The sequence below is a fragment of the Lycorma delicatula genome, chromosome 2 (genome assembly GCF_047948215.1).
Source record: "Lycorma delicatula isolate Av1 chromosome 2, ASM4794821v1, whole genome shotgun sequence".
NCBI lineage: Eukaryota > Metazoa > Arthropoda > Insecta > Hemiptera > Fulgoridae > Lycorma > Lycorma delicatula.
In genome coordinates this window covers 102,063,028-102,084,320 of record NC_134456.1, presented here as the reverse complement: position 1 = coordinate 102,084,320, position 21,293 = coordinate 102,063,028, and the positions used below count along the sequence as shown (strand labels likewise).

Sequence of the window (21,293 nt, the reverse complement as noted above, 5' to 3'; positions counted from 1 at the left end):
TCAAACAAACAACAAAATATTTGAAAATATTTTGAAATTGGCAACAATACATTAGAAATGTATTGTTGCCAATTTCCTGTTCTTTGATTGATGGGAATCACCCTAATGTTGAATTTAGTTATCAAAGTGAAGTCCCGTTGGGTTCAAAAATTTTTAGTGATTATCCTTGTTTCTGCTTAATCCTACGCAAAAGCAAAAGTAATAAAAGTCATTTTTTTTCTACCTTCCCTTATTTGGTAGGAAAGTATAATTGCAGCAAACTAAAATAAAAAAGTTTACTTGGGTGCTGTCTTCAACAGTTTATTTAGAACTGTTATTTATATGACTTTCAATTCTGCCTGTTTTTTCAACTTAAATAACTACTTTATTTAAATTAACATTAGAAATAGCTCATCAGTTGAATAAAAAAAATATCTGATGTGGACCCTACACGACTTCCTACGCCTATTAAATTACATATACACATTTTTTGCTGCATTTCATTTAAACTTATTTCATTTGAAAGCGAGACATGATTCTCCAATTCTTTAATAAAGTGGACAGTAACACAATTGCATTTTGGTGGACACAACATTGCATCACATATTTTGTGGTGTCCATATCAACATTTTATATTAGTTATAAATTAATTTTGTTTCACGTCAATCAAGTAGGTATGTGGTTTAAGCGAGAACATATCGGATCCATAACCAAGGACACATCGGTTCAAGTGTGACTTCATAAACAAAGATTTTAATTTTTTTTTAAATTTAAATATATTAATAAATTATTTACCTCTGATTGTACAAATTCTTGAATTAAACTAAAAAGTACATAACAATTTATTTTACCAATAATTTCTGATTTTTTCCAATTTTTTTATATTGTTACATTATTTTTACATAGGTTAATAATTATTAATAAATCAATATATTTAAATTAAAAAAAATTACATGTATATGAAGTCGGATTCGAACCGATGTGCCTTCTGGCCTTGTGATAAACAAATATCTCATTAATTAAAATTCTACTTGGCTACAACTCTGGAACCAATGAAAATAAGTATCACTTATATTATTGAAAAGCTCTCAATGAGGGCTTGTTTACTGCAGTTAAGAAAAAGTTCAAAATCCAAATTTATTTATAGGTCTGACTATACACATTTTTCGCCCAGTCGATTACAATCAAAAGGGGAGGTGCACAACTAGATATTACAACAGTCCTAAATACAAAACTTCAACATTATACGCCTGATAGTTTTTTATTTATGCGAGATATGTACGTACAGACATCACGTCGAAATGAGTCAAAATGGATATTTCCGTTGAAATCTGAAAACCGACATTTTTCGCGAATACAATACTAACTTTAGTTCGTACAAGTAAATGATACGGATAAATCCAAATTCATAAGTTAGGAGGCTCAGCGCCTTACGTATCACTTATCAGCTGTCCGTATAATGAAATCAGTGATACCATTAATTGCCTTCATGCGATAAAGTTCTCAACCCTGGACTAAATCCTAAGTATAAATTTAAACCCTCTTACTACTTGGGCACCGCAAAATTGCTTTTATTGTAAAAATTAAATTCTATAGCGTGTAGAATTATAGTTATTTGAATGAAATGACTAAACTGTACTATTATTTACAATCTATTATTTTATTATGTATCAAACAGAATTATATATATATTTTTAATTTAAATAAAATTGTATCTAGTGTTTCCTGCAGCAATGCAGTCTCTAATTGTGAGTGATTTTTTCCCGTTTTGCGCATAATTTCGACAGATGATTAGTCATGTCTAAAACACGTGTAGGAGCCTATAGTCTGTCATGGGATTTTATCCAAGATTTGAAAGGTTGTGGTAGATCATTCTATCATTACCAAATTGTGATTGAACTTTCATTTTGTTTATTGTGACATATAAAAGATTCTAGAATACCATACATTGACTATAATTATAGTTTATATTACCAATTTGTGTTTTGAACTCGATTCAGTTTTATAATGTAAAATGTGTGCGTTAGATAAAGAAATTAGAAAACTTAATATTCACGAAGTTGGCGGTTTATCAGATATATTGGACTACAATAATGATTGGCAGATATTAATGGATATTATTCCGGCGGATTTAAATTCCGAAAATCCGTTAGATAAAAAATATACGTGGGAAGATGTTATGTAAGTGTTTAGAAGTTATTCTGTTTTTAAAATATGATTATTAGTCTATGAATTACTGAAAATAATATAAATTACATTCATTGAAGTATTATTCTTCTATTGTTGTTAATTATCATGACAAAATGTGATTAAAACAATTTAAAAAAATAACAGTTCTAAACCATCTTTGATTTGCTTGGAAGATCATTCACTGCAGCTGTCTTTCACTTTATGCTTTGACTTAATTTCCACTATGTCTGGTTTTCTGTTACTTTTTCTAACTTTATTTCTTGTAAGAATTTGGTGCAGAGTTCTTTTTTCTCTGTCAAATCTTGAACCTCTTGCATTTCAAACACTAAACCCACCTAATTTTCAACATTCCTCTATAATTAAAGGTCCGTTGACTTAGTGTATTTCCCAGTTATGTTTTGCTGCTACATAGCAGACAGATATTAAAAAAAATCATTGTTTCTAATCTCTTAATGTATGTTGCAATTTTCTTTTCTCTATAAAGAGTCTTTTCTGGAGGTAACCTATTTTAAATATCATTTTTACATTGTCTATTTTTAGTAATTTTTCCTCATGAGTATCAAAGTTCTTTAGAATTATGATTATAACTTTCACCTATTACTTAATACACCATTTTTTTTCCTTTTGATTTACTTTTTACTTATTTTCAAATTAAATTCTTCTGCTGTCAATGAATACATAGCATTCTAACTTGTGTTAAGTTTAAAAGGAAAATTTCTGTTTGAAAAGAAGATATATATTATATGATTTTTCATTTTTGCACCCTGTATCCATTTGTATACCCAAGGAAAAATTTAGTAAATTAAACACCAAAATCATATTGCATTGATCTGTGAAAAATGAAGAAAATTACAAAGGATCTAGCATTTATAAGTATAAAAACTAGTTATCGGTATGCTTCATTTTACTTAAATTATAACAAATTAAATGAGATAGTTACTGATGAAAATCAAAAAATAAAGTGTCAGTTGAAAAATAGTGACAGTTATTTATATCCTACAATAGTAATTCTGAGCAGTCTCAGGCTTATCCCCGCAACTATTAAATAAACATAAACATTTATTACGTCGGTTAAATTAATGATGAAAATTGGGTATTTTTCAAGATGGCCACAGCTGATCTGTAGTTAGTTGTTAGATGGTGCCACTGAAAGGAGAAAAAAATAAATATTACATATTTTTTTCTTTTTAAATACATACATTGTACTGTAATATCATTAAAATAATACAATTATACTGTTGTAATAAGAAAATAGTAAAATAAAGTACATTATTTTTTGAGTACAGTAAATTACATATATCATTTATTCTATAACTTAACAAGAACCTAACCTGTATTTCTGCATTAAATGCGAGTCTCAATTTATACGATTTCATTATATGCGGAAATTTTCTGGAACATAACACCCGTGCAAGTTGAAGGTCCACTGTATAATAAATAAATATAATTAACCAAACTTAACCTACACTCACTAGTCAAGATTAGCGAGTGAAGCGAATGTAAGTTAAGTTTAGTTAGATTATAATTATATTTATTTATTTTCTCCTTTCAGTAGCGCCTAACTGACTACAACGACCAACTGACCAACTACAGATCGACTGCGGGCACCTTCTTGAAAATTGTGTTTGTTCATTTACTTGTATGCTTATACTTTTCACAATGTTTGATGTGGTTCTTTTTCTGTATATGTAGAATATTTTTGCAGTTTCATCAACTCTCTGCATCAATTTTCTTTTTTTGAGCATGTGTATTGTTAAGTTGTGGGTTGTTAAAAGATTTCAGCTAAGATGCTGGAATAAGGGGATCCCGCAGGAATATCCCCTGAAATATTTGTTTTCGAGTAAGAAATAATTTTGTTTTATAATGTTGTTTATTATTTCCAAGATTTATTCTTATGGTGTCTTGTGTTTTTAAGAATGGAGTGTGCTTCTGTTGGTGGTATGTTTAGTGTATATGGTTTGATATTTAAAATGATGGTATTGTTGAGTTAGATTATTGTGTACAGTAATAGACTCCAACACTTTTCACGTTAAGATATGTCATTCAGATTATGGTTATGAAATAGAAATGAATATTAAAAGTCAGAAATGTAAACAATGTTCTAATAATCGGACAATTTAATAGTTAAGGTCAACTAGGTGAGGTCGAGTGAAGCAAGCATTAGGTTATGTTTGCTGATATCGTGCAAAGTTCAGTGACAGAATTGTTAGTAGTTACAGTCCGTAAATGGCTTCATGTAGTTGATTTTGCTTTTTTATACTTTAACTCAATTTCTTTCCAAATCTAAATCTGTGCAGTCATCTATGAGCAATTTTACCTTTGTTTTTTGTTATTAATTTTTAATTAATTCAATTTCCTGTATCCTTCTGTACCTTCTCTGTATCCTTCCTGGTTTTTTATTTTTTGTCTTCTATTTTTCCTATCAACTCCCTAGTAATCCACAGCTTTTTTATTCTTTCCTTAAAGAAGCCAGTTGTTTGTTTTGGTGGTATTTTTATGGGAATTTTCATATTACCCCAAATTCATTTTTACAGTTGTCTTTATATTTCTTCTGTTCAATACTTGAGCTAATTTTCCCTTTTCCACCTCATTTCCAGTTTTTCCCCAGATTCCATTTAGTTACTCTCTGTATTGTTTTACCTTTCATCAGTATTACTTTTATTTCTGCTCCAGAAGTATAAGATTGCTATTTATGTCAGCTCCTGGCAATTCATGGCCCTGAGTCTCTAATAATATTTCTGAATTTTCTGCAGTTATTTATTTAGTCAATTTGATATTTAATTTCATCTCTTAGTGAGTTCCAGGTGTGTTTTGTTTATAGATTTTATCAAGTATTTATTATAAACATTTTATTTTCCTAACAAAATTAAGTTTTTTTTTTTGTCTTCAGTCATTTGACTGGTTTGATGCAGCTCTCCAAGATTCCCTATCTAGTGCTAGTCGTTTCAAAATTAAGTAAACCTTCCTTTTCCTACCACAGAATTCTGATCCCCTTTTGTATCTACAAAAATCTTACCTTCTTTCTTGTTAATTTTCCTCATACATTACTTGAATCAAAATCATCCTTATATTGACTAATCCCCCATACATTTCTATTAAAAGCAGTCCTTTGGGTTCATTCCTATCCCAACAGCATTATTTTTTTTCATTATTAAAAATCATGCTTTGTATATATTTAAATTTCTTTTCCAAAATTATTCATATGCTATTTCTTCCTTTTTTATTTTGCAAATATTTCACTGTATTATCATCACCTTTCCCTTCCCACTTAATCAAGTTATATAATTTTCCTTTATTTGCACATCTCGTTTTAAATTTATGTAAATAAGTTTGGGCATTATAAAATTGGTAATTATAATTAATAGCCAAATAATTTTGTAAGAATAAAATAAGTTATAAATTAATTAGATGTGAATATTGCAGAGGGGGTGTAATACGACTTTAAATATAAATTAAAACTCACCACATACTGTTTTGAAAACATTTAAACTTAAATATTTCAATTAAGTATACCTTCCTGAGATTTTGTTAATGATAATCAGTTAAATATTGTGTACCAATACTTAAGATAAAATGTGCAAATCTAGACTTAATATCTGTGAATAATTATAGCAGTAATTCAGTAAAAACTGGGTTAAAAAGTATTTTATACAAATAGGTTATATGCATGTATAATCCGTTACAGGCTGTTGTATCTATTTATTAAACAGTCTTTATTATTTCCGTGTTATTTCATGTACTGTTCAATGTTCTTGTAGGTTGATAGAAAATGAAGCCAGGAGAGTTGATGGAAAATCTTGTACTAAAATCTTATTGGAAGAATGGGGAACAAGCGGCAAAGTTAGACCACGTCTTTCTACATTAAGAGAGTTGCTTATCAAGGTTCAGTTATTTAGAGCTGCTGAATATGTTTCTGAATTACTTAAAGGTTGGTGTTTTCAAGCTGAAATTTATCATTTAGTTTCAGCTGCTTTCATAATAACCAATCTTGGCACTATTGTTTTATTTTATTCTAATTGATATTGTAATAATAATATTAATAATGCATTATATAAATCATCCCAGGAATGGGTAGATATCCTACTCCACAGACAAAAGATGAGATTACTGTCCATATTAATCATTTAATTTGTACAGATGAAATAAAGTAAATATAAAGATATAAATATAACTACAAAATAATTCACTTTTCTGGTTTTAATGAAAATTATTTGATCACACATTTACGTATTGTTGAATAGGATGCAGAAAATTCAGAATTTTACATTTTTTAATTAATTGAATAATATTGTTTCTATAGAAGAAAGTCTTTTATTCAGTTCTTATCAACATCTAGAAGCGAACAGATGGTAATGTTTTCTGTGTAACTGTGCAGTCTCCTGTCTTGTCTATTTCACCCTGTTAATTAATTCAGTGCATATTATGGGAAAAGTTTATTAATTACATTAGATTACATAATCTTCCTTTAATCACTATGGAAGACTTTTGTAATGTGTGTAATAAAATATTAAAGAAATCATAGAATGCTGCATCTGCCATTCATACTTCCATCTGATGTGTACAAGACTTTGATCTCTTGAAAACTTTCATAAGCTGAGATGATGTAATAATATCTGTAAATGTGATTTATGCATGAAAGGTTCCGTGTCAAAAGTTGGAGACAAAGAAAAAATCTACAAGGTATTGTAAACTTAATAAAGGAAAGTATAATGAAACTTATCAACACCAGATTAAATGAATTTAATGAAAATATTACTCATCTGAGTAGAACAGTTGAGAATATCAAGACTTCCCTGGATCAACTTAAAACTGAAAATGGAATGCTCATCTCTAAGAAATGATGACATGAAACAGCAGAGTGATTTAAATGAATTACAACTGTACTTGAAAATTAACAACCTAGAAATTAATTTCGAGTTTCGTAAACACAAAATGAAGATGTCTATAAAAGTTTTAGAGAACGTGGTCATGGGGTTAAATATACCATTCAGCAAAGATGAAGTATCGATAGCCCATATGAAGGCTACATATAATTATATTATTTTATAATTACATTATATTTTTGAGAGAGCCCAAGAAATATACTTTAGATAGAAAAAGGTATAATCATAATAAATATTTAATAATATTGAGATGCTTTTATTAAGGTGCTTCAAAACAAAACTGTTTGATTTTGTTCCAAATGAAATCAATTTGATCTCAAGAAAATTAATCTCTTAATAAAGCGCCCATTAATTTGTCTTTATAGACAACAGAAATACTACCATTTCATTAATGGGATTGTGGATAATGGGATATCCACAATTACAATTACCTGAGAAGCACAACGCCATGGTTTTAATACTTACATAGAACTGCTAACATGAAATTTTCAAGTTCTTTTAAATAATTATTTTCAAATATAAATACAAGTGTATATCTATATTTGAAAATAATGGTTCAAGATTTTGAGGCAATGATTAATAAACAGTAAGAGGAACTAAGGACACTTCTCTGTGGCACTCCATGTTCTGTTACTTGTAGTGAAGATCTACATGTTTATTCTTATTAAAAGGTGAAATTTCATCAGCCTGTTTACAGTTGGTATTGTATTACCATTTAAAAACAGATCCTGTGGTACCATAGCTATTAAGTTTTTCATCAATGCAAAATGTATAACTAAATTGAATGCTTCATTGATATTGCAAAAAAAAGAACAATCGTTCTATTTGTGCAATTTAAAATATTTTTTAAAACTAGGGAATGGTTGTGTATGTGACAATTTTTTCCTAAACCTATGCTGAAAATTTGTCATATGTTATCCTTAACTAGAAATGTATGGCAAAATATATGGAGAATAACAAAAGTGGCGTATAATTTTTTAAACTAATTTGTGAACATTACTTAGAGCGGAATAACAAGGAAAGTTTGAAGCAGCTGGAAAATACTAGGTTGTTGAAAGATTCATCAATTAAATTTCTGAGCGTCACTATAATAGCATCTATGACTTAATATTGGACTTAAAAAATATTGGTAGGCATTTCATGAATACCCTCTGAATATTTCCTTTTTATACTTAAAATGTAAGTTACCATATACATGTATGAGTTGATTTTTTTTTAAGTTTTGTTGGCCTAACTGTAACTTATTAATTTCTCATTCTGTTATAGAGACTTTTATACATTTATTGCTTTTCGGTAAGATTTTTGTTCCATGAAGGTGTTGCTTAAAAAAGAGTTGTGAAATTTTTTGTTTTCATTCCAACATTGCATACTAAGAAAGTGTGCATAAACATTAATTTTATGTTGAGTACTTTACATAATTCTCCATTTTTTCTTAATAAATTAATTAAAATTATTGAGTTAGATATTTTCTACCTAGTCATTAAAATAAAGTGAATTATAATTATTTTGCCAATACTATAATCTACTGGTGGATAATGAAATTATTATTTTGGTATTACACTAAATATATTTTTTAAATGTAACTATGAATTTTGATAAATTTTTAAAAAATTTTTTTTGTTTTCATGAGCAAGTCATTATAATCAAATTTTATCTGTTTATTATTACCATTTCATTTCTTTTTTTATGATATTTTTTCAAGTGTAAGGATTGAAATCAGTTGCTAAAAACTAATTTAATCAATTCTTAAAATTTATTTAAAGAAATTATTGTTTCCGTATATATGTTTATAAATTATTTATTGTATAAATTTATTATATCTATATAATAAAAAATACATATATGCTAGTATATATATATATATATATATATGATATATACTAGCATCCCTGTCATGGCTTCGCAAAGGCTACATGGTTGCTTACTTGTATTTCCTGTCATGGTAAACTTATATGTGTAGGTAGTTCAGTTCCTTTGTTTAGTTAGGTCCTTTCAGTCTTACTTAAGACTCTGTGAGATGTGTTTTGTTTTGAGTTAATTAAATATTAGTATACCGATGGGAATGTCGCTTGTGGCATTCGCATCAGTGTCATCCTGGCCGAGGCGGACTGGAATATGTCAAAAGCCAAAGTTTCGGAGATGACCTCTGGTGAAGCCCATAAGGGCTTAGAACAGAGGGGGTGGGGGAGGGTGTCTTCCCCTATGGGGGTCAGGATGTCATGGTAAACTTTCTTTTCCTTTTTTATATTTGGGCAAGTAACAGTAGGCAGGAGCAGCCAGTTGCATTGTACATACAGTGATAGTGGCAGTAATCTGCTGGTTGAGCCACTATGCCATACACTGTTACATCCATTCGAAAATACCCAAAAATTGTTTTTACATATTTATCTGAACAGTATTTGCAAGCTCAAATCTAGAGAATATATCATTTAGTATAGGCAGAAGTAGGGAAAATATGCAGTCATTGTTCAAAGTTTTTTACCTTTCTTCATCTCTTTCAAGGTAAAATTTGAAAAAATCTAGAAATTAGTTTTTAGATATTCACATGCAGATTAGCACACCAAAAATGAAGTTGTCTTAATTTTTTTACCTATAAATTAAAAAATAGCAATGTTAAAAAAAAATTCAAAAATCCATTCAACCCTTTAAACTCAGAATTTCAGAAAATCTATAAATTTGTTTTTAGGTATTTATATGAAGAGTACTCCAAAAATCATGTTTACGTGTTCATTTGTTTTTCAAGAAATTAAAAAAAATAGTAAATTACATTGTTATTTATTTTAGCTCTTTAAACTCGAAGTTGAAAAACATCCTTTCTGTGTATGCACTTACACCATAAGAAGAACTTGTATACAAATTTGCATCAATTTATCTTCAGTAGTTTTTGCTGGGCATTGATTATGAGTCACTCACAACATGTTGTTTTATGTATAAAACACAATTAATTGCATATTTTGCGATGCTGTTAAATTCATGGTTTTACCACAGTTTCTATTGATTAATACAAGCCAATGCCTGGGGGCAGCATTTCCTTTTTTATCCATAAAGTATATTTACTCATTCCTAAAGTAATCCAAATAATGTATTATAAAGTACTGATCAGAACAAAAGATTTATTTTATTAATTATAGCTAGCTGATTATCATAAGTATTTGTTTGCTATCAGATTCAGTTGTTAATTTCTAAATTATTGGTGTGAGGCACACTTTCAATCAGATAGAAATGTTTTTAGATTTGTCGATTCTAATGATATTACCTAATTTTTTTAAATTAAAAATATAAAAGAAATCTTTTGTTTAATTTTATATTCTCAAAATATAAAGTATGCTGTATGCCAAAAAAATAATTTTAATTATTTTGTTTTTAGTTCCGTACCCAGAACGACCTTCTGATAGTTCAGCAGCAAAAGTATCTGCTCCAGATGTTGATCAGTTACCATTAATACCCATAGTACCCACTCCTCAGCCTGAGTACCATGCACCAATACAGATGCCAATTGTCCTTCCACCATCTGTTTATTCTACTAGTAACAATGAGGAACAAGATCCAGTACAAGATCAATCAACACAACCAATCATAACTGTTCCACAGTAAGTTTTTTATCTCCTTTTTTAAAAATAAATTTTATGTTAACCCATTCACAGATAAATTTTTATAAAAAAAATGGTAGACTGATATTTATTTATTTTTATTAGTATTGGGTACCAGTAAATAATGTAGTTAGTTGCTTGTTTTTAAAATGTAACCTTATTTTAAATGTTACATTAATTAATGCAATTGTTTGTTATTTTTAAGTTATGATTTAATATAGCCATTCTTTTTATTTATCTGTTATAATTTATTTTTATTTCAGTGATACATCATCCAAGAAGCCTGAATTTATGAACTTTCCTTATAGCACATTAGCTAATGTTACAAATAATTTTAGTATTATTGTTGGAGAAGGAGCTTGTGGTACTGTGTATTCAGGTAAATTTTATTCAGATGTTGAGAAAAAAGTGGCTGTTAAAAGGCTTGATAAGCAAGGGATGAACACTGGCCTTAAAAAAGGGCAATTTCAAAATGAAATTACAACATTTTCAAAACTTAATCATCCTAATCTTATTAATTTACTTGGATTCTCTTGTGATGGTGAATTTTTGTGTTTAATTTATCCATACATGAAGAACGGGTCATTATGTGATAATCTAGCAGTGAAGGTAATTTTATATATATTCTTTATTTATTTACTTATAAATTGGTTTTTTACCCCTATTTTTTGTCTGCTTTTTGAACTGTTGCAATAGAATGTGTGTGAATTACATGTACGTTTACACATAAACGTTTGAATTAATAATTCACCAGTTATTGACCAAGAACTATATTACTAGAAATAAAAGAAGTTGTTTCTGTTATCCAGAAAATAAAAAGTTTATGCCATGTTGTTATCTCATTGTACCTTTATGGGCTTCCCTTGTGCAGAATGATGAACCTTCTAAGGAGCACATAAACTAACATATGAGTCACACCTACCCTCATATTTGGAAGATCATGTACTCTCTTTCTGCTAATCACTTGTTTTGAGCTGTAGTAAAAGATTTGTTATTGTCAACTGGACATTTGAAGTTGCAAATCAAAATCTTCCATATATTCTCATTGTCTGTTTTAGGAAGATGTGAATCAGCCCTTGGTCCAAAGCAAGAAACAGGACTTGGTCCATATTTCAGCAATCTGCTGTATGGAATTAGCGTCTTGGAACCCAAGTCTGATATGGGAAAGTTGCTTTCATTGAGTAAAGATACTGCATGGTGTGGGTAAAGTTAGAACTCAAGTTTGATGCAATGAGTCTCTCCATTACTTTGAAGACCAAACCTTATTGTTAGATACAGTAAATGTTTTGATGTTATATCAGTGCCACAGGACCAGCAGCCACCCATGGCACATGGATCAATGGCTTTTTATACAGCCCTGATGTATACTCCAAAATTCAAACCTCTGCATGGATAAACGTGACATGTTTAGGATAAAAAAGAATGGAGTTGACCTTTGTATGAGTTACAATTAGTGTTTAGCAATAAACAATGGTTAATAACTGAGAGTTGATTGATTAAATATTTTATAAGAAAGTAATAAACATTTTATACTGAAAATTAGAAAACACACTAACAATAAGCAAATTATGAAATGCAATTTGTAGAGCTCAGTTTCATTTACAATTATAAGACATTTAAGAAACTTCCAAAAAATTCAGCCAATTGACCAAAATGTATATAAAATGCAACCATGATGCTTGAAGGGAAATAAAAGATGTATCCTATGCACATTTTTTTATGTACATTGTAGTAAATATTTTATGAAATTTTGAAACTAGATGCTTAAAATCTTACACTTACCTTAAAATCCATTGTGAAATGACTATAAGTATTTAAAACTTCTGTCTTAGTTGAACACTTTTTTTTTAATTTAAATTTTATTGAATTTAGATGGGAAAACTGTTTTATCATTTTGAATTACTTTTAAGAAGATTATTCCATTGTATCTTGTTAGTTCACTTATTGATCATGCAGCCCAGCCAGCCATATGTATTCTGAAACATATAAACTAACTATACACATGTAAACTATTATTATTAATTAATAATAATAATAGTTTAAAAATGTTTTACAGAATTTTTGGTACAAATGTTTTTACAGATGATGATATCTTGATGTGACCTGAAAAAACCAAAAACTAAACTTTGTAGTTAACAACAACAGTAGATGACTTAAACTATCATATCCTACTCCAATTTTTTCTAACCTAAATATGCTTAACACATTATGAACCTTACAACATTTACATTGCATTGAAGTCCTTTACTACACTTAGAGCAAATTGTTTTATTTTCCATCTGTTGACAGTTCATTATACGCAACAGTAACAGTTATGTTCTTCTGAACCTTCCAACTGTGTCAACCTGGACTTTAATGCACCACTGGATTGTATCATTCCTTAATGACTGCTTGAAGGTTGTGAACATAGTTTTTCTGGTCTTGTCAGTGGCTGTTTACTATTGATTTACAATAAATTTCTATCAACACATTACATTGTGACTTTCTAGAATTGAGCTCAAGTAGAGAATGTAGCCGTTGAAAACTGTCCTTACTGTGGTATTAACATGACTTTTCTCTTCAAGTACTCAGTGTTTTTCTTTCTTCCAAATAAAAATACAATACTTTATCTGGTGATTAGTATTGTCCGTGTGTGATTTTACTCTTTTAGTATTTTTCCTCAATCAACGCATTGATTGTTGGGAGTCTATTTCCCAAAAATCAGGTATGGGACTATTTCAAAGAAATCTCTTTTTTCTTGTTAGAAATTAAATTTTTAATTAATAGTAAATATTTTCTTGTGTAGTGCCAGGATTGAATGTTTGGAGGTCATAGAAGTGTTGAATAAACAAATATGAATTTATTACTCGTAAGTAAATGGTGTCTGATATTTCCAATCTTTCACAGAAATTGTAAATAAATGGTATCTTTATTTATGTGTAATTGTCTATTTTCAATAATTTTATAACTAACATATGAGCAAGCCTCTTGTGTTTTTAATTCTTCTCAGGGGACAGGTATTATGCATGCATTGATGGTTTACTGATAATATCCAAGTATAAAAGTACAGCAATTAATGCTTTTATTTCTTATTAATATGATGCATTTCCAGGATTTAGTTTTTAGTCTAAAAAAGATAATAGTAATTTTTATTAAGAAACTCATTGCCTTGTAGATTGATTTCTGTAAACATTAGTTTAAGTAAAGGTTGTCACAGAATGGCTTCGACGGCATGTAATTCATAACCTTGTGGTTGCCCTGAAAAGGGCTATTTTTTAGTGTTAACTCTGAGATGACTGTGCAGTCATCTGTGTGGTGGGAGTGATGCTTGTATCAATGCATCCGTATACTGCGTGTCCCGCTCACATCGTTGCTACCGTTATCACCTGCCGATATTAAATTAGGTTTATATGTGGTAACAAGGTGTAGTAAACTAAATTTGAAAAAATCAGGCGTTTTGTTAATGGAACTGGAAGTTCCAATTCCATTACAAAAAGATCAAATAAATATTAGATATATCTTTGTATGTCTGTTTCAACCTAATTATCAAACTGTTTGGTTATAGGTTGTTGTATGGCTGCTTGTGTATTTGTTTCATTTACATTTTCTTCACTATTACTTGTCACTGTCAAATCACTTTTCAGATTACTAGATATACCTAACAACTCTTAAATAATATTATCATTTATCTTTAATTATAAATTTTCTGCTATTATAAACTATAAAAATTAAATAAAGAAACTAAAGCACTGCTGCATCAGTGAGTATACTATACAAACAACGATTATGTGTAGCCCAGTCAGTTGTTAAAAAATTGTGAATTTTCACCCAAAGAGATTTTTGCTTTTAGCTTTTCTTACAGTGTAGTCTGATGTTCCAAATTAATCATGAATGTCTTTTACAGTAGTCCAGCTTTTAGGAAGAGTGTTGTCAATATTTGCATCCTGATGCTGTTATTATCTGTGGTACTAAATTTTTCCTTCAATTGATTGATAATTTCATGGTCAGAGGGAGGAATAGCATTTTGTTCAGAATCGGAATCCATGTTCAATATTTTGCTTTTGAACACTACTGTTGCTTTCTTAAGTTTTCCTGAGGGTATTTTTTCTCACATAGTCGTTTTTTTCAGAATAGGTCATTCATTTAAAACAATCAAACTTTTGTTCAGAGCATTTACAGCTTCATCTTTTTCTAGGGAACGCAAAGGATCTAATTGTTGAAATTCTTCTTCAGAAGTAGAGATTTTTCAGCATTATTTTTAACAGATGCTTGTAGCTGTTTGTGGCAAGTATTATTAATTTTTTTGACGTTTAAGAAAAGTAAATGTTTGCACCAAGTTCTTGCTTACACTTCTTAGATATTTCTTACAGGAATTATGACGACTTTTCAACTGGATTGCAACAGTACATTTTACTTGAAGCTGTAGAAGTTGATGGATCCATGCTGGTCACTGTATTGTGGTCCAAGGTTGTGATGAGTCATAAAATTCCAAACCTGTCGAGAAAGGCAAGCACGATTAACAAAAAGTGACTGAAAAATCTTGAAAAAATATTTTTTTGTATCACTTTATAGATATGATCAATCTTCTTGGGAAGTACACCACTGAAACTTCTGTTCCAAGAGATGATCCAGACTGAATTTTACTTTACTTTCAACAGGATGAAACAAGTACATTCTTTTGCTGGCACTAGCAGTGCATGTTGAACAGTCTGCCTCATCAAGTGACCCAGTTTGGAAAACTGGAAAGGGAGGGTTTTCATTGATTGAGTCTTTGTTAGCAATGGCCACATAGGGAGAAAAATAGAGTATTCTGCTGAATCTAATTACTATAATATTATTTTTTAACATGATCCCAGTATGAAATGTTTACCACATGTACAACATATTAGGAACCAAAAAATATATTTTTTCAATTTATAAAAATACACTTTTGGAATATATTCAAGGTCAAGTAATGTTTTTTGTAACCTTGAACTATTAATACCACAAAACCTTGCCAAATGACATACCTTAATTATGAAAGCTCATTCCAAGAACTTTAAAATGACATAAATTGAGCTCTCTATTTCTTATAGGAGCTGAGAAATTTATTCTTTTGTAATTACCCAAACCTTGCTTTTTGGAATTTTTTTACAGGGTCTTCACAAAAACTGAGTGACTGAAAAATCAGAAAAATTTTTTTTTTCATCACTTCATGGGTCGAGCCAAACCTACAAATTTTATTTGAATTACTGGACATGAATCTGAAAAGTGTATTTATTTTCATTGATTTGATATGGAATGACCGAGAGTTGTTGGCATATTAAATTTTTCGTACCTATAAAATGAAAATTATTTTTTTAATAGAATGATTTTCTCAAATTCCTTGTTTCTTATATATTGTCTGCCTCAAATCCTCCATATTTGCAGTATTTAGCATTGCTTCACATGTATTGTCTTAATTTTTATTTATTTTAGTCACCAAAAAAGTGGGTGTAAACTGTTAAAATAGTCATAAAAATAATTTTGCTTATTGATAATAATTTACATTTACTTTATGATATGTTTAATATTATTTTTGGTTTATTTTAGACAAAAAGTCTACATTGGAAATCAAGGTTAGATATTGCTTTGGGAATAGCAAACGGTATTGGTTATCTTCATGAATCAGAACTTATTCATAGAGATATCAAAACAGCTAATGTTCTTTTGGATGACAGACTGTTGCCTAAGGTATTTAATCTTTTCTGTTTGCTGTTTAATGATTTTCTTGGTATTTTCTATTAATTTAAACTTATTTTAAGTTAAAAATTTGCATAAGAGTTTGTCCTTTCCACTGTTGTGTAGCCTACATTAATCTGGAGAGATCTAATATTAAATTTATTGTAGTATATTTAATTTATAGAAAAAAAATGTAAAGTACATGCAAGGATACAAGGCAACAGATTTAAAAACTTTAGATTAGTTTAGAATAAAAAACAAAATTAAGCAAATTCACAAGTGTCATTTATATTACAGCTGATTGTAATGCATAGGAGGAGAAGCTCCTAAGCGTGTAAGGTACACTTAATCATAACTCCAGTGAAATAAATATGGCATAAAGAATTTTTTTTATTGCTACAAGAACTTAAATTTACTTTTCCATTAATCACTATTCACAGCCATACATTTCTTCCAATTGTGAACCAGTTTTCCCATTCTGTCACTGAATAATGCTGTGGCAGTCTTTCCTTGATCGCTATTTCACTCCATCCATCAGTTCATTATCCATGGTGAAATGAATATCCTTAATTTCCCTATTTAATTGCAGAAAGAAGTGACAGATGTTGCATCCTAAGGTTCATTTTGTACTTCCTTGTACGAAGTAAAGCGAAAAAATTTCTGTTTTCAGATTTCAGCGGAAATGTCCATTTTGATTTGGATTTTTTCTTAACTGCAGTAATAAGCTATCATTGAGAGCTTTACAACAATATATCATTTTTTTTTTGTCTTCAGTCGTTTGACTGGTTTGATGCAGCTCTCCAAGATTCCCTATCTAGTGCTAGTCGTTTCATTTCAGTATACCCTCTACATACTACATCCCTAACAATTTGTTTTACATATTCCAAACGTGGCCTGCCTACACAATTTTTTCCTTCTACCTGTCCTTCCAATATTAAAGCGACTATTCCAGCATGCCTTAGTATGTGGCCTATAAGTCTGTCTCTTCTTTTAACTATATTTATCCAAAAGCTCCTTTCTTCATCTATTTGCCGCAATACCTCTTCATTTGTCACCTTATCCACCGATCTGATTTTTAACATTCTCCTATAGCACCACATTTCAAAAGCTTCTAATCTATTCTTCTCAGATACTTCGATTGTCCAAGTTTCACTTCCATATAAAGCGACACTCCAAACATATACTTTCAAAAACCCTTTTCCTGACATTTAAATTAATTTTTAATGTAAACAAATTATATTTCTTACTGAAGGCTCGTTTTGCTTGTGCTATTCGGCATTTTATATCGCTCCTGCTTTGTCCATCTTTAGTAATTCTACTTCCCAAATAACAAAATTCTTCTACCTCCATAATCTTTTCTCCTCCATTTTCACATTCAGTGGTCCATCTTTGTTATTTCTACTACATTTCATTACTTGTGTTTTGTTCTTGTTTATTTTCATGCGATAGTTCTTGCGTAGGACTTCATCTATGCCGTTCATTGTTTCTTCTAAATCCTTCTTTTTTTTTGTCTTCAGTCATTTGACTGGTTTGATGCAGCTCAAAGTCAGCTAGTCGTTTCATTTCAGTATACCCTCTACATCCTACATCCCTAACAATCTAAATCCTTAATATATCATAATCCAATATATCATAAGTGGTACTTATTTTCATTGGTTCCAGAGTTATAGCCAAATAAAATTTTAATTAATGAAATATTTGGATCTTAGAAGGTGGTAGAATTTAGAGGAAGGTTGGACTGTATTTTCATAGGTGATGAATGAAGAAAACACTTTGTTGCTTGTTGAATAATGGTTTAATGAATTGTCGTCTTGACATTTTGATAACATGTAATTGAACATTTAATACATAACTTTACACATATAATTAAACTTAATAACATATAACTTATACTAATAAACTAAGCGTTCATCCGGACTGAAAGTGCATACGACCCCTCTGGATCGGATTCTGATGTAGAATGTTAGTACCAGCTTAATTCTCCATTGAGCGCTATCACCCACTAGATCCCAGCTCGACATGGAACGGAACACACTGTCCACCAATTATAATTACCATAATTATAATTTCATGATACATTACATGAAATGAAACTTAATATACAAAAATAAATTTAAAATAAACAAATACATGAGGATGTTAAATAAATCTCATTGATTACATTTGGAATGACTTATTTCATTGTAAGCATTTAAATTTGGAAGAACAATCAATTTATTAATAGTTCTTTCTACTATCGTGTTATTAGTTTTCACATCAACTAATCTAACTAGTCCATCGTTACCTGGATACACTTCAACAATTATTCCTAATTTCCACTTCAGTGGAGGAAGATTACTTTCTTTATTTATGACTACACTGCCAACACAAATGTTATTATTTGAAATTTTGCACTTACTTCTGTGTTGTAGAGAATGTAAATAATTGATAGACCATGCTTTCCAAAAGTCTTTCAATATTCCTTGTATAAACTGCCATCTAGCAGGCTTATTTACATTAATGCCTGAAAAATCAGGATCAGATAAGGAAGTTAATGGAGCGAAGGTTAGAAAATGTCCAGGAGTAAATGGAGCTGGATGAGATGTCTACTGGCCACCGTGACAGATAAGTATTTCCAACGTGGTATTGATTTCTTATGGCGACAGATCTGACAATATACGATTATGTTTATTTTTTAAATTATAAATGAATTGACAACAATATGAAAATATGCAATGTTCGTACAAACAAATGGTTTTGAATGTTCTACAGCCTCTGAAGCCTGAAGAGGAGCTGAAAACTCATTAGTTTTGCTGGACTTCTCTTCCTTGAGTGAATCTGGCGGAATCATAGAAATAACAGGTTGATTTGATGGCCAGACGTTCTCTTCCTTCAGAAAAGACGGACCATTCCACCAGAGTTGTGATAAGGTAATGCATCCGGCATGCAACCATGTGACAGTATGTCTGCGGGGTTATCCCTAAAGGAATGTGCTTGGATGAAATTACCTATTTTATCTTTTACATTAACTACAAATATTGCACGTAACACAGACTTGTTAGGTTCTGATTTTAAAGTACAATATGAACTACTAGCTGAAGGAGCTTGATTCTGCTTAGAAAATTTATTTTCTGCGTCTTGCAGCGTTTTATCTAAATGAATTAGTGTATGATGCTTCCATGAGCATTTTTTACATTTATGATAGCTTGGGCAATCTTTTACAATATGTTGTTTACTTAAACAATTAAGACATAATTTTTCTTGAAATACAAAATTTTTTCTTTCATTAACATTATAACTTAAAAACTTATCACGTCGATACAATGGATGGTTGCTAGTTTTACATAATGTACACATAAAATTATTAGAATTATTTACATGAAATACATTTTTATTAGAACGAAGTTTAGATTAATCATATTTTTTGCTGCTAAATCCTACATTAGGTGGCTGTGGTTTTTGATTACTTTGAATCGTGTCTGTGAATTCAAGTAGTTTACGCTTACATTCTAAGAAAGAAATGAGTTGTTCTAACTTTGGAAATTCAAAATTTTTCAATGTTTTTTCCCGTCTCTTAAAGTATTTAAATTTAAATTTTGAGTAATTATAACTGTATTATAATAAATTCTAAAGAGTCAATATTTAGATTCATCAGTGCATTAATGTTTGAATTAACTTGGTCAATGAACTTAGATAAACTTTCAGAATTTTCTTTTTTTAATGGTTTTAAATTAATTTCTAAAGCATGTTTAGCTGCTGTTAGTGTTTTGTTATCATAACGAACTTTAAGTAGTTCTGTTGCAGTTTCATAATTTTCAGATGTTACTGATAAATTTTTTATTACGTCAAGAGCATTGCCTCTTAAGAAATGTTTAAGGTAATAAAATTTTTCAACATTAGAAAATTCTTCTCAGTTAGAAGAAGAATTTTCTAATTTAATTTTAAACTATTAAAAAGATCAAAGAATTTATTCTTTGCCTTCACATCACCGTGAAAGGGCTCAATTTGTATAGGTTTTAAAGAAATTGGATTAGGTTTGTTAATCACTTCAGTTGCATCAGTTACCTCTGAAATTTTGAAACGATTTTCTAATTTTTTATATTCTAATTTGTGTGTGCCTATCCTGTAGGTCTTTATCTGTTGCATCTTGTTGCAATTTGATTTCAGATTGAAAATCGAAAAATAGTGTTTTATATTCTAACAGTTTATCAAACTTAATGATAAATACATCGTCATCGCCTGAATTAAGATCAAAATTTTCAATGAATGTTTTTAAATTGGCTATACTATTCTTCATAATGCCTCGTTTTTAAATTAAATCCTTGAATTCCATTTTTATTGGAATCATACAGAAAATAATATTAAATTAGAATGAAATAAAGTTATTATAAAATAAGGTTAAAAGATAAATGTCATATACAATAATATTGTTAAAGTATAGCTTGCAATAAATTAGAATGAACTTGATTGGTTGTAAATATGATACGATATTGCTAACTGCTGTTTGCAGGTCAGCGAACAGTAGAAAGATTGCCTGAGATATGTGCATGCATGTTTTGTAAAGAGCGATAAAGTGAAAACTTGTCCAAACTGGAATTGAGGGTTGATCTTTATATTTGCAGATGTAAGATTATGCTTATACTCAAAAACTTAACTGTTATAAACCATTGAAATATTTAACTATTGAAATATTCACAAATTTGAATGTTTTACTGATGTTAATTTTTAATTGCACTTTTAACAAACACCTTTAATTTTTGAAACACTTTTTATAAATAAATTATAAATACTGTGTTGTTGACTTGGTTTGACCTTATCAAAGCCCGTGGATGAATGCTGTAAAGCGGCTTAGTCTGTGTCGTAAATACAGCGACTTGACAATGAAATGTTGGTTAACAGATGCAGTAGTCAATCCGGTAGGTACGGTGACTTGACCATTTGGTTCTTGAATGTGGAGATGAATGACCATAAAACGTGTGTTGAATTTGGCGGC

At 29.7% G+C, this 21,293-nt stretch overlaps 1 protein-coding gene across 1 annotated transcript in view; it reads left to right on the top strand.

Moving 5' to 3' along the window:
• The first annotated feature begins 1,785 nt into the window (after positions 1 to 1,785).
• The window catches only part of LOC142319055 (interleukin-1 receptor-associated kinase 4-like), a 37,371-nt gene continuing 17,863 nt past the window's right edge, over positions 1,786 to 21,293 (top strand). Inside the window, exons 1-5 of the mRNA XM_075355904.1 lie at positions 1,786 to 2,160; positions 5,928 to 6,097; positions 10,420 to 10,642; positions 10,906 to 11,251; positions 16,193 to 16,333. Of these exons, the coding sequence (XP_075212019.1) occupies positions 1,994 to 2,160; positions 5,928 to 6,097; positions 10,420 to 10,642; positions 10,906 to 11,251; positions 16,193 to 16,333 (1,047 nt within the window). The 5' untranslated portion in view covers positions 1,786 to 1,993. The remainder of the gene's footprint in view (positions 2,161 to 5,927; positions 6,098 to 10,419; positions 10,643 to 10,905; positions 11,252 to 16,192; positions 16,334 to 21,293) is intronic.